The sequence below is a fragment of the Durio zibethinus genome, chromosome 14 (assembly GCF_047325235.1).
Source record: "Durio zibethinus cultivar Kanyao isolate XHJ-2024 chromosome 14, ASM4732523v1, whole genome shotgun sequence".
In the NCBI taxonomy this organism is placed as follows: Eukaryota; Viridiplantae; Streptophyta; class Magnoliopsida; order Malvales; family Malvaceae; genus Durio; species Durio zibethinus.
Window position 1 is genome coordinate 1,589,666 of NC_143175.1, and position 12,893 is coordinate 1,602,558.

Consider the following 12,893-nt stretch of genomic DNA (forward strand, 5'->3'; position numbering starts at 1 on the left):
ATTAATTAAAAGTACGATAAAATTTAAACAAAATTTATTTTGAATCAAAATTAATAAAAATATGTAACATTTATATTAATATAAATAAATTTTTACTCGTATATCTATCATATATATTTTAATAAATATGTGGACAATTTAAGTTAAAAAAATATTACATTAAATATTTTATTCAATAATTGATTTTCAAATAACTTGATTCCAATTCTTCTATTCGCAATATAAAAAAAATCAAATAATACTCGAAATCATTTATATTAAAATTTTTAAATTTTACAAATTAGATAAAAAAAATGATAATAGTACTTTTTTATTATATTAATTTTTTAATATTATGAATTTTTTAAAATGTAATATTGTGAAAATTTTAAACTATTAAAAACCTAATAAATGTACATTTTTATTATATTAGTTTTTTATAACAGGGACAGAACAAAACGCAAAAGGAGTTTCACTTCAATCCGAGTGAGAGCTGCTTCTGTTGTCATACAGCTTTCTTCGGTAAAATCAATCGAACCAACCATGCAACAGGTATTTTCCAAGAACCCTTCTTCTTTGTTACATCTTTTGTTTATTAATTTATTCAATTTTCTTGTGGGTTTTAAAATGAGAAATGATTTCAAGGGTACTGGAGGATCTGATACTGAGGTGACTTGGGAAGATCAACAGAACATTAACAAATTTGGAAGATTAAACAATCGATTTCATGAGCTTGAAGATGAAATCAAGATTGCTAAGGTATTATTTTGGTTTGGGTTTTCTATAATTTCTGTTCATATTTATTTTTTTCCTTTTGATTTTGGATTTTGAGGATTTTTTTTCTTTTTTTGACTTTTTAACATTATTTTTCTGATGGGTTTTCAGAATGAGAAAAAACTCAGATTCAGTTTTGGCTATCTTGATGTTTAAGGTCGTTTGTTTATGTGCGTTTGTGAGTTTTGGGGTTTCGTCTCTTTTTCATTTGGAAAATTTTGCTTCTTTACTCTCAGTTTCCCTTTTTCCTTGTTGTATATATGTGAGCTGCAGGATTGGTTTTGCTGAATTAGATGGATATTGAGAATGGAAACAAATAGCATTTTGCTTCTGTGATGACATATACATTGGGAAAAAGAAACTGAAACTGCTGTTCTGGCTACACTTCTGATTGATTATCCCACTTTGTCTTTAGTGTCTAAAACTAGTTGTCTTTGTCCTGCAGAAGAGCTTTAATCTTAATCATAGTTAAATTTTTGTTGCATATTACCAAATTGCAATTGTTATCTTCATTTTCTCATTTTAGAAACTATTGAGACTCCCCATTCTACCATAAAAATTGCTGTTTTTACCACTATTGAAATGTGGATACTATCTTATGGGATTACATTTTCTGACTTTTTTTTTTTCCCAGGAAACAAATGATAACCTGGAGGATGCTAGTAACGAGTTGATTCTAACTGATGAGGAAGTAGTTCGGTTCCAAATAGGAGAAGTCTTTGCTCATGTGCCAAAGGAGGAAGTGGAGACCAGGATAGAGGAGATGAAGGAAGTAACCAGCAAGAACTTGGAAAAACTGGAGGAGGAGAAAGAATCAGTACTAGCACAAATGGCTGAGCTGAAGAAGATTTTGTATGGGAAGTTCAAGGACTCCATCAATCTAGAAGAGGATTAATAGCTTTGGATTTTATTTTTTTTTCATGTAGCTTGATACTACTTGCTTGTGTTTGATATTTACTCTCTTTTGTTGCCATCCAGCAAGTTTTTTCTCAGAGATTTGCTCATCTTTTATTTCGATTTTAGGGTGTATCACCTTAAAGGTCTTCCTGGGTAGCCTTTTTGACGTAAACCTCGAGTATGGACATATCAAAGAATGAAATGAATCTGAACTGATTCCTTCTTGTCACTTTTGAAATTATTGCTTTACCATCTTACCCTTGAACCTTTCTGGATTTAAATTAGTTATTAACTTGACACAAATAGTTGCCAATGGATTGATGCTAGTAAGATTCGATTATTTTATTTGAAAGGTTGATTAGGTTGGTAAGATTTTGTTAGATTTTATAAAGTTTGTGGTAAGATTTGAATATTTCATTTATAAAATTTAAGTTCCAGTTTTGCTGCCTGCAATAAACCTTCCTTCTTAGGGTTTAAATTTGAGTCTCCTTGTCTGTAATCTCTAGTGATAAACAATCTGTAAATTTCATATCAGTCTTATTTAAAACATTCCATCTGCCTTGATCTTATAATGGAAAACTTCTCTCACCCTAAACTTTCCTATAAAATAACTTGACACAAATAGTCAATATAATTACGATTGGAGTAGTTTAATGTAATTCCGAAACAGAGGAGCTCAGCTGATGGCCATTTGAAAACTGAAATAATAAAATTAGAGAATGTTCTGCACTGCGCTTTGCAACGTTTATTGGCCATAATATTCTGTCAAAAGCGATGGCAAAGCCAACTGCCCTTATAGCTACACCATATTTTGGTAAAGAACTAAATAAGACTTGCCTTGCAACTGGAAATATGCTGGTAAGTGTTGGGGTATTTAGGATAACATAAATATAAGTCCTTGAAGCTTCCAATTCATAAAGAAATCCATCGGAGCATGCAACCATAGCTATAATGTGTAATGCAATAGCAGAAAAGAAAACTGACTTTCACATAAGCAAACACTACTAGCTACAATGATGGTTTCTTGCCTTGAAGTAGGATTCAGGTAACACATGCAATCATTAATCAGGTAGTAGGATACCAAAGGCAAACCCGGAATATGACAATGCCAATAGTCAAATGATAAACTGGCTGCTCGAAGAGATACAAGCGACTTTCTAAACCAGTAATTGGTAAAATCAGAGATAACATCTAGCTGCCACAGCAGCAAATCTAGTACCCCATGAAGAAACTAAACTCTACCTGTCAGATGTTAGTGCAAAGAGACAGTGACACTAGAAAACCAAATCATAACATAGTGCTGAATCACAAAATAAAATCATGACTACTGCAAAATTTGAGGTTAATGCTTGGATTAAAGCGTTTAGCAACCTCTATCTGTTACATCATGCTTAATGCAAATTGTAAACAGCCACAATCAAGGTTATCAAACAACCGTTATAAGAAATGCTTTAAGACACAAAGTTCGCAGGGAAAGAACTATAAAGTTGATTGATCATTAGATTCATTGAGATTGTGATACAGCAGAAATCAACACATTAGTGATTACAGTTGAATGACTAAAACAAAGTTACTTCCTGGATCAGTATAACAGGGCAACAAACTAATTACCTCCCACCTCCCATACCAACACTGCAGATAAGAAAATGCCTGTGTAATACTTGTTGCTTTGCAACATAGCGTCACTATCCATATCCAAAGCCACAAAATTTAACTTACTAATCATGTTAAGTGGCCAAAGAACAAAATCCAACCTCCCTATCAACTGAGGAGCCACAACATTCTCCTCTATTTCCACAGTACATGAAATACAATATTATGCCACAAGATCTTGCCACCTTGGGCTTCAACCAATGAGGAGGAAATACAAAACAACCTGTGATACCCACTTCTAATCCAAGTCCCAAAAATGCAACTTTCTTCTCCTAATAAAAGTGACAACCCCAAATGAAAAATGATCAAGGGGATCATTTCGTGAATGAAATAACTCAAACAAGTAACGCCTCAAATACCAACCACTAAAAGGATCACACCAAGGCCACCAATCCTACCTCCACAATCTTGAACCAAAAACACCAGGACCAAAAAAATCAGACGATTCCCCAAAACACCAGTTCAAATCAAAGCCCCAAAAACCACCAAATTTCACAACAATTTCAAACTAAAGACACTCCAACAATCACAGGGATGAATTCATGAAGGAAACAAGCAACGCCTCAAATACCATCCTCCTCAAAGCTTAAACCAAAAATATCATAACCACAAGCAGTCGTCAACCAAAATCCTAAACACTAAAATAAAAGGATCATTTAGCAACCAATTCCTCCAATCCAATTTCCACAAACTCAAACCATCAAAACCTCACTTCAAAATCAACCACCAAAACACAACTTCCCTAACAATTCAACGCCGAAAAAGTTCCAAAAACAAATCAAATCCTATTATATCCAGAAGTAGGCCTCAAAGGCTGACTTCCAACAACAGAAAGCAACCCATTTTCCTCTTCTTCTACCCCACCAAAACCCAAATCTTCAGTTCTTCTAAAGGCAGAATGAACACCAACAACAACTACCCCAATAATCAAACCCACTAAAACATTAACACCCACATGAGTCAAAACCAATGACACCACAGTAACAAAACTCAAAACCCCCAAGACAACATTATCATCCACCGTTTTGTTGAAAACAACAACTGGGTTGTCATTAAAGAGGTAAAAAAACCACCAGAAAATGAAAGTAATCAAAAATACTATCATTGAAGTTGGGTGCCAAAGAAGAGTTAAGAAGACGATTGTTAGCATTACGATTACGTAGTTTACGCGGAAGTAAGAGAGGTTCAGCTTTATTCGGGCTTTGGCATCGCCATAGGAGATGGGGAGGGAGAAGGAGGAGAGGGAGACAAGTTCCGGCCATGGGCGGCGCATGTGTTTGGCACGTGAAGAAGTGCAGGTTCGGCTGGCGGTGATGGTGCCGTAAGTTGTGGTTGTGGGTGGCATTTTTGGAGATCGATTTTTTGTTCGAAGGAAGAAAGATTGGATCTTGAAAGATTTGGGGTAACGGGAATGACCGAAAGAGGAGAAAACCCTAAAAATTGAAAATTTTTTGGGTCACCTTTGTAACTAGCAAAATTGGAGGTTTTTTTTTTTTTTTTTTCAATTTCTAATTTTTAAAATTGGACTTATATTCTTGTTTTTTTTGGAATGGTTGTACACTGGTATTTTTTTTTTTGGGCCCAAAATTGTATTCTTTAATTTTATTTGATTTATACCACTTTTCTTTTTGTTGAAGACATTAAAAGACATTAGCTGGGAAAGTTTGCGTACAAGCTGGCTTAATTAATATTATTTTTATATATAATCCTTCTTTGAAAATAATATCTATCATAATTAACATTAATACGTTAAATACGAAATATATTTTTAATTTTTATAAAATTCATATATAATTTTAATTAAAATTTTAAACAATATCATTCTCCTTTTTTTTATATTATTTTCATATAAAATCTAAAATTATTTTATCTCAATACCCAAAATTAAAAAAACAAAAAAACCATACGTGAGGAGAAAATAAAAGAAAATTCCAAGTCATAGATATTAGGTACTCAATTTATAATTTTACTGATTAACAATCTTGTTGAGCATTTTGAGGGCTAATTCATGGTAAAATCCTTCATGTCAGGACAAGGAGTGAGAGCTAGCAATCTTAGGAACGTGGCAGGGAAAGGAAAGATGGATTTCAAAAACTAAAAGCATGGCAATCTCTCCGTGTGGCAAAACTCTTGCAAGAGTATAAGAAAGTCTACAGTCACTCATGAAACCAGGATGCATGAAAGAAGCATGCAATTCTAATGGAACATAGATTTGCTCTTAAAAATGTTTCTATGTACTCTTATGATCACAACTTTCTGTTGTGTTGTTTCGCCAATAATACATTCTGATAAACATCGCCTTAAAACACAATCTTCACTCTAGAAAAAGTGAGCACGGTGCATTCATCTTCTTCTTTGGTGTATCATCCAAGTAGAACCTAAGATTTTTCCTGATCTGTACCGTGAAACTTCCTCCCTGCTTCAACAGCTTCCCTGCAAATTTGGTAAATCATTGGAAGAAGGCAAATGCATATCTTAGAGCCAATGCAGAAACGAAACTACAATAGATACAGCAAGAACATTAACCAGCTTTATCCAGATATTTAAATGATCATTGGCATATAGCTTTCATCTCCTTGATAGTAGGAAATATCGATAAAAACATGAAACAAGAAATCATAATGTCAAAATGTTGCGACTTGTGTACTTTGGAAAGAAACTCATTTTTTTATCTGCTATAGATCCTTCACATCGTGCCCATATCCCTTTGAAAAACACTAAAATTTTAAGTTAGCAATAGGCAAATCGGTTTTACAGACAGCTAAAAACGATGACCTAAGCAGAGAAGATAGAGAGTGAGATTACAAACCTAAAAGCATTTACGAGTTCTTTATTTTCAGGGTCAAGCTTCACACCCTCGTAAAAGGCATTGGCTGCTTGATCGTATTTCTGCAATAAAAGGAGCAGCTAAAAATGGTCAGATAACAAGAATAACAATAGCAGCATGAAACTTTGATAACTATGGTAAAAGATTGCAACATGCCTGCAACAATCGCAAAGCAGCACCTTCCCTATAGCAAGCTTTTGGCCAGTCTGGTCTTAATGCTCTGCAAGCCTTTGCATCAGTTAAAGCATGCTCAACTTGCCCAAGACGGATCCAACAAAGGCTTCTATTTGAATGTAATGTAGCATCAGTCGGATCTAAATCAATTGCCTGTAAGTGCATCAGCAGATGAGATTAAATCACATGATTGTGTTGTTAACTGAGTTACCCACTTCTAAGGCTCATACACACTCAATTCACCAAATGCCAGAAAACAAATTTACCTTCCTGTGATGTGCAAAAAGTTTAGCAATCAAAGTGCTTAGGCATGTGGTTTTGCAGGTTACTCCATCAGTTGATAGAAAAAGAAACAGGAAAAAGAGCTAAAAAGCAGGGTGAAGCTTCAAAGTTCGGGAAATGAATTTCTAGTCTAGGAACAAGAGATTCCAACCTTGTACTAGGATAGGTGGAATAATGCTATTGCATAGATGAGATTACTATCTTACTTGTGTATATGCATCTACAGCCATATGAAAATCTTTTCTTTTGAAAGCCTCATCTCCTCTCACTTTGGCTTCTGCGGCTTTCTTCTTTGCTTCCGGTGCCACCTATGTGCATTGTTTAAGATATATGAGAAGAATATATATTTTCTTTCATTACTTCAAACTCTAGGGTATTTTATCAAGTACAGATTCCAACCATGAAAATTACAAGCAACAGTTAACCACAAAGAAAAACCGTGGGAATCGCATCATTTAAAGCCCATTGCTCAAAAGGATGAAAGTAACCCAACAAACAAAATCTAGAAGGACAAAACCAACAAGAAAAAATTCCCCAAATAGAGTAAAGGGGACACCTCAGGGAGATCGCTTGTTGGCAATGTGGTGTCACTTTTTGCCTTAGTGTCCTTCAGATTTTTCATTTCATCCTGCAAAATAAACTTCAAATATAAATATAAATACCAGTGTATGTTGACATTTGCATTCCAAGCAAAATAAAGAAGCTAAGAAAAGGAGTGCAAGCTCACAATCTGCTTCAATTTGATTCACAGTAAAACCGATAAGTAACTTGAAGCAACAGTAGTCAGTCAGGTTTTTTTTTTCTTTGGTAAGGAGATTTCCTCTTTCCTCTCATAAGATATGTAATCAATTTCTTTGCACATGTAGATATTAGCTAAAAGGCATTCTTCAGTTGAACAAACAAAGATGCAAATCCATGTGAGACTTGAGAAAGGAACACGAAAAGAACAGAGAACAAACACTTGACAACAATTTTAAACAAAAGCCAGGATATGGACATCATCAAAGTTCAAGCTGATATGATCTCCTTGAATTTCCAACACTAAAAAGGAAAATACCAAATGAAATAGGAGAAAAACATAAAGAACTAAATTTGGCAATTAGTACCAGCTGTTTGTTAGCTTCAGACTGCATATATTCAAGAATCCCATCTATAGTCCACTCCGGAATGGCATCAATTCTTGATGTCAAAGGAAAAAGGATCTCAACAGCCCCACGTTGGCCTCTGGCTGCTGCAACTTGTATGGGCTTCTGGCCATCCTGTGATGAAATGAACAAAGGAAAATGGTGTATGAAGTCAACTACCATTTTGCAGATAAAACTTACTTAACTACCATTTTGTACTTTGGTACTGAGTTATACTTCACTTTCCTTAAAATTGAAAGAGAAAAACTAAAAATCCTTGGGAAAAAATTTTTTGTTCATAAAATAAGAAAAAAGTGAGCTTGATGAATCTTTTTTTTAATCTAACTCTTGCCCGAGGTTCTAGTTCGAAATAGCAAATATCTATTGTCAAGTACGCTCTTTAAAGATTAGATCACAGCTCAAGAGTCATGTATGCCAATTCAGAAGGCAGCAGTGGCTACCATACAAGTGAAAACCCATCACTTAGTATAAAATGTATTAATAGAAACAACTGGCATCCCCATTCTATGGATGCTCGGAACTTACAAGTCCCAAATGTACATTTAAATTAGTACAAGCACATTCAGAAGACAATAGAAACAGTACTTTAAATAACAGTTTGATACTTCAACATCTGACAGGTACCCCACAAGAAACATCCCACTATCCTACCAGTAAATGCAAACAGATCCCTAAAAAAACTTTAAAGCAAAAGGATGATTATTTTCTGAAAAACCAATGCATTAGTGACCTCACCTCATCAATGGCATTAGGATCAGCTCCAGCTTTCAATAAGCTGTTTATTAAGTCTGGGCTTCCATTATCAGCCGCAACATGCAATGGAGTTGCTCCACCAGCTGTAATGTTCACTTTAGAACCAGCCTGAATATAAGAAAACACATAATTCAGTGACAACAATGAAATGTTAACATGGGACGGCATATAGTTAAACATAATAAATGCTTCAGAGCCAACGTCAAATAATATTATATATTAGCAATCCATCTACTTAGAGAGAGGGGGGGGGGGGGGGGGGAAGAAACAAAGATCAGAAATGGAAAAAGAGGAACTGTTTGCAAAATTCAAACTTCCTATTTAGAGGTCACTTGTCAAGTAAAGCAACTAAAAGTATAAAAAAAGATTTGGTTATTTCTCTTCTTAAGTTTTCATTTTGAAAGCATTTTATCATAAGCGAAAACAGTTTCCAACATGGTAGAAAACTAAGAAGATACAAAACCTGAATCAACAAGTCCAAGCATGCAAGTGAACCTGCTGCCACAGCTGACAACAATGGAGTGATATTATCCACAGTTTCAGCATTAGGCTGCAAAAGTAATCATCATAAGTATCAAAGACAAACTCACATCAAAGGAACTACTCAAAACAGGAGTCCCTAAAGAAAACACAAAATTCTCTAGTCCCTAGAATTTTTCTTATTCGAGTATTACAACATGAAAACGTACATTAGCATGATGCTCCAACAAAACTTTTACAGCATCAGGTTGAGCATGACCGGCAGCCCAAACCAAAGGAGTGCCAGCATCACTTTGCAAATCAACCTCAACACCTGTGGCCAGTATATACTTCAGCAACTCAATATTCCCTGCAAGCAAGAAGTAGTAAATTGGACGTAAGAATTCACAAGGATTGGTTAAGAAAAAAAAAAAAATTTAGGCAGGTCAAATTACCATGGACAATAGCTCTCTAGTAAACTTTGTTACAATGAGCCATGGACCATAGCAAGTTAGTAACATCACATTGAACTAAAATCAGTACACTATCAGATCAGAATTGAAGAAATAATAGACACCACCCCCATCCTCAGAAAAGAAACAAACAAGCTAAAGATAACCCACCTATTCCGGCTGAATGATGCAAAGCTGTGGCACCTAATTCACTGGGTATAGCAGGATTGGCACCATGGTCTAGAAGGTATTTTGAAGTGAGAGTATGACCTTGCCGAGCAGCATGAAGGAGTGGAGTCTCACCTGAATTTTAAGTAATTCAAGAATTCAAGTCCAAGATTCTTTAGCACACAAAGAACAGAGCACTGGAAAATTTTGGCTACATAAGATGTAAAAATCAAATGCATACCATCTTCATCTTGTGTGTCAACATCAAGCTTCAATTCTTCCAGCAAGTATTTGCACACCTCAGTCTTGCCCTCCCTTGCTGCAAAATGAATTGCCCCTCGTTTATTGGCATCCTTAATATCTGCCACTGTTTTCGCCAGTCCCTTCCCCTCATCAAGTTGAGCCGCAATCTCTACTCGAAACAAATATAAAAAAAAGCCCAAAAAAGAGCATTTCAATTAACATTGAACCATTGGAATAATAAATAAGGACAAAACTTGAATTGCCTTACTTTTGAGAAGATCAAGATTCCCAGTGCAAGCAGCATTCAAAAAGTTTTGAACTTTCTGCCTTACTGCAATAAAAATATCAACAAATTTCCAAATTTAATCTTAGAGCTATTGAATTTTTGCATTCAGGGTACAAAAATCATAAACTTCCATCTATAATACACAGCAACAGAAACACAGAATCCCCGTTAAAGCATTCAACTTTTTGGCTCCAAAGGAATCTAAACGTTAAAGATTAAAAACCCAATAAACAACAATGCAGAATCATATGCATAAATATAAATAGGTGAAGAAAGTGGGAACCTGCGAGGGCAGTTGGGGCATCAGACGCCATGGTTACTGTTGCCTTTGTAAAACCCTACTTTGCCTTTGGTGGGTTTGCTCTGAAAAGTACAAAGAGTTAATAACTTGACTTGAAATACTAGGCTGTGCCAAAGCCTTCGGATGCTGTCCTGTATGCTAAGAAGAAGTTTCTAGGGTTTTACAACAGAGTTAATAAAGGATTAAAATTTTTCACTTTCTTGTAAATATATTATTTAAAGTGAGTTATAGTGAAAATTATTGAAGTACTACACGTTAAAATATCACATGATAACATAAAAAAAGATTTAAAACGGTATTTTTGTTTATTTTTAAATTATAAAAAATAATTGAAAATTTTCTCAAAATCTTTTTTGTCCATGTATGTAGGTATGCACATGCAATTTTTTTTCCTTAAAATTTATTTAGCCCCATCATTTTGACAAGCGCTGTGGAATTCAAGCTGTGTGATTGTAGAATTTAATCTAAGAAATCCTGGATGAAACAATGTATAAAAGAAAAGAAGCATTGGAGATTCAAGAAATTAGTAAGTATAAAAGAAAAGAGACTGGTTCAGAATGCAATGTTGAAAAAAAAAAAAAAAACAGACCTAAATATCTGGTATCACTTCATCTCATCATTGTGCTGAAGCACTTCAACTAAATCATTAAATGGTAGCAATTAAACAGTACATTCCTTCAGTACAAATTTCCAGGCCAATGCCTAGTGCTGTTGTTTACATCAGATACCGTGATACAAAATTTGGTTACAAATCTTGGTTCTTTCAAGAGAAATTTGGAAGAATCCATAGCAGAGACCTCTTCTAACCAAACTTTTCCAGGGCCAAATGTCAATCTCTCTGACCCTTCTTAAAAATAAGCTGCACCATTTCCTTGATAGCACATTTTTTTCTTTTTCTTTTTTATTTTTTGGTTTAATTAATCAGAGGAAGAACCTAAACAATGAAGCCAACCTCTCTCTCTCTCTCTGACTTAATCTTTATTCTGACTCTAGATTTTTTTTTTTTTTATTTTCCTGCCTCTATACAAGCCAACCCACAGGTCAATATGACTGCATCACAGAACATGCCACAGCCTGCGCCCAATGCCTAAGCTTAGTCTTCACTTGCTGAGGATTATCTCCTGGAAAATGGAAATAGCAGCATAATCAATATTGCAAGAAACCAACCAACCTGATTTTGTCGTTGAATAAGATTTTACCCTTATTGTGGCTATTTCATTTGGTTTATGTGTTTTAGGCATTGAAACTTTACCTGGGCTGCAAATTTTCCAATCTGACTCACTTCCAAAAGAAGATGACCTGGCCCCAAGTGATGATGTTGAGGATGAACCTCGGCTTTTAGGTGTTGAAACTGGACTAGGAGAAAGCTGACGGTTTACAGCAAAATAAAGGTCCAAAGCAGGCAATGTATTGCATAGCTGTTGACCTTCTTCCTCATTGAATCCGAATCCAAGCTCTATGCACCCTTTAAGTTCGTGCAAGTCTTCATCAGTCAAGCCACTAGTTTCAATATTAATCCCGTTCTTTCGTCTCTCCTGACGAAGAATCTGGCGGCGCCTTCTCTCCCAAGCAATGTCCCTGGAGGTCTCACACATTGATAACTGCTTGGATAAACATCTCTTGTTTTTCATTAATGGTGATGGAACCAATGGCATACGTTGCAAGTCTTCTGTTTCTGAGTCACATAATGATGATGATGAAGATGCTGAAGATGTAATGGCCTTTGTTATTGGCTCTCCGTCCTTCACCATTGTCCTTTCACACATTTAGCTCAAAAGGAAGATAAGTTTGTGTTGTCCCCAGACAAGACAATTTTTCTTATTTGTATCTATGGAGAGATACCTTAAAAACAATAAGCTTCTTCTTGTATCTTGTATCTTGTTGGCAATAAATGGAACACAAAGAGAAGCTTATTGCCTCTTGCCGGCCGCGGCAGCAACTGAAGCTGACGCGGCCAAGCAATGGTAAAAGTGGGGGATGGGGATGGGGATGAGGGCTCTGTTGGAATGAGCTATATATTGCGAATTCGAGTGATTTGTCTTTATTAACTTTTGATTGTGTTGTTAGATTAAACAACACCAGTACAACCAGGTTAAGCTGGAGATTGATTTGGAGTGGGCTTTAATGGAGAAAGAAAGGGTTGGCATCCGTTATGGGGATTGGTTTTTTATTCAACCATCCATTTGTAACTGTCAGCTGCAAACCCCACAATGTTATATTTAGAGAGTAGCAATGCCAATATTGGAGGGGGAAATGGGGAGTTCTGCCATGTCTGTTAGGTAGGGATGGCTCAGCTACATTCTTGCAACATTGTATTTGCTAAAGGAATTGTCCTATACAGTACATACCGCCTTTTACGGATGGTTAAGAACACGAAAAATAATTTGATACCAGAGACAATTACATTCATTTCTAAACCTTGCAACAGAATTCTGCAAATTTTATTTCCCTGAATCAAGGAAGTTTCCACTTTGCTGTCTGTTGTCTTATGTATAGTGTG

The 12,893-nt window shown here is 35.4% G+C and overlaps 3 protein-coding genes and 1 pseudogene across 7 annotated transcripts; 1 reads left to right on the top strand and 3 right to left on the bottom strand.

The window, feature by feature from the left end:
* Positions 1-380: 380 nt before the first annotated feature.
* On the top strand, positions 381-1,879 carry LOC111295238 (putative prefoldin subunit 4). Its single transcript, XM_022888641.2, has 3 exons — positions 381-531; positions 625-738; positions 1,388-1,879. Exons 1-3 carry the CDS (start codon positions 391-393, stop codon positions 1,646-1,648), a joined length of 516 nt encoding a protein of 171 aa, XP_022744376.2. The 5' UTR covers positions 381-390; the 3' UTR covers positions 1,649-1,879.
* Positions 1,880-3,114: 1,235 nt separating this feature from the next.
* LOC111295237 (PRA1 family protein E pseudogene) lies at positions 3,115-4,800 on the bottom strand (annotated as a pseudogene). Its single transcript, XR_016327337.1, has one exon. The product of XR_016327337.1 is annotated as a PRA1 family protein E pseudogene (transcript).
* A 566-nt stretch (positions 4,801-5,366) lies between these two features.
* On the bottom strand, positions 5,367-10,534 carry TPR10 (ankyrin repeat family protein). Of its 4 annotated transcripts, none has more exons than XM_022888742.2 (13): positions 10,376-10,534; positions 10,075-10,137; positions 9,805-9,975; positions 9,567-9,698; positions 9,174-9,313; positions 8,948-9,034; positions 8,467-8,592; positions 7,693-7,845; positions 7,143-7,214; positions 6,793-6,894; positions 6,287-6,457; positions 6,113-6,192; positions 5,421-5,736 (listed from the first exon to the last, which is right to left on the bottom strand). In XM_022888742.2, exons 1-13 carry the CDS (start codon positions 10,404-10,406, stop codon positions 5,682-5,684), a joined length of 1,383 nt encoding a protein of 460 aa, XP_022744477.2. In that variant the 5' UTR covers positions 10,407-10,534; the 3' UTR covers positions 5,421-5,681. The 4 variants fall into 4 exon arrangements, with proteins under 4 accessions (XP_089599230.1, XP_022744477.2, XP_089599229.1 ...); XM_089743103.1 differs by having other exon boundaries at positions 7,143-7,226; XM_089743104.1 differs by lacking the exon at positions 8,948-9,034 and having other exon boundaries at positions 5,367-5,736; positions 7,143-7,226.
* Positions 10,535-11,304: 770 nt separating this feature from the next.
* Positions 11,305-12,251, bottom strand: LOC111295313 (uncharacterized). The gene is made up of 2 exons (XM_022888744.2): positions 11,646-12,251; positions 11,305-11,514 (listed from the first exon to the last, which is right to left on the bottom strand). Exons 1-2 carry the CDS (start codon positions 12,157-12,159, stop codon positions 11,435-11,437), a joined length of 594 nt encoding a protein of 197 aa, XP_022744479.2. The 5' UTR covers positions 12,160-12,251; the 3' UTR covers positions 11,305-11,434.
* Positions 12,252-12,893: the final 642 nt, after the last annotated feature.

What these genes read in the sequence shown, in the direction of transcription:
- LOC111295238 (XM_022888641.2), top strand. Translation starts at nt 391, where the DNA reads ATGTACATTTTTATTATATTAGTTTTTTATAACAGGGACAGAACAAAA. An exon ending in TCGAACCAACCATGCAACAG is followed by an intron (nt 532 to 624) that starts GTATTTTCCAAG and finishes AATGATTTCAAG; the next exon opens with GGTACTGGAGGATCTGATAC. An exon ending in ATGAAATCAAGATTGCTAAG is followed by an intron (nt 739 to 1,387) that starts GTATTATTTTGG and finishes TTTTTTTCCCAG; the next exon opens with GAAACAAATGATAACCTGGA.
- TPR10 (XM_089743103.1), bottom strand. Translation starts at nt 10,406, where the DNA reads ATGGCGTCTGATGCCCCAACTGCCCTCGCAG. An exon ending in TGCCCCAACTGCCCTCGCAG is followed by an intron (nt 10,138 to 10,375) that starts GTTCCCACTTTC and finishes TTTTTATTGCAG; the next exon opens with TAAGGCAGAAAGTTCAAAAC. An exon ending in CTGTAGATGCATATACACAA is followed by an intron (nt 6,458 to 6,792) that starts GTAAGATAGTAA and finishes ATGCACTTACAG; the next exon opens with GCAATTGATTTAGATCCGAC.
- LOC111295313 (XM_022888744.2), bottom strand. Translation starts at nt 12,159, where the DNA reads ATGTGTGAAAGGACAATGGTGAAGGACGGAGAGCCAATAACAAAGGCC. An exon ending in TTGGAAAATTTGCAGCCCAG is followed by an intron (nt 11,515 to 11,645) that starts GTAAAGTTTCAA and finishes TCCATTTTCCAG; the next exon opens with GAGATAATCCTCAGCAAGTG.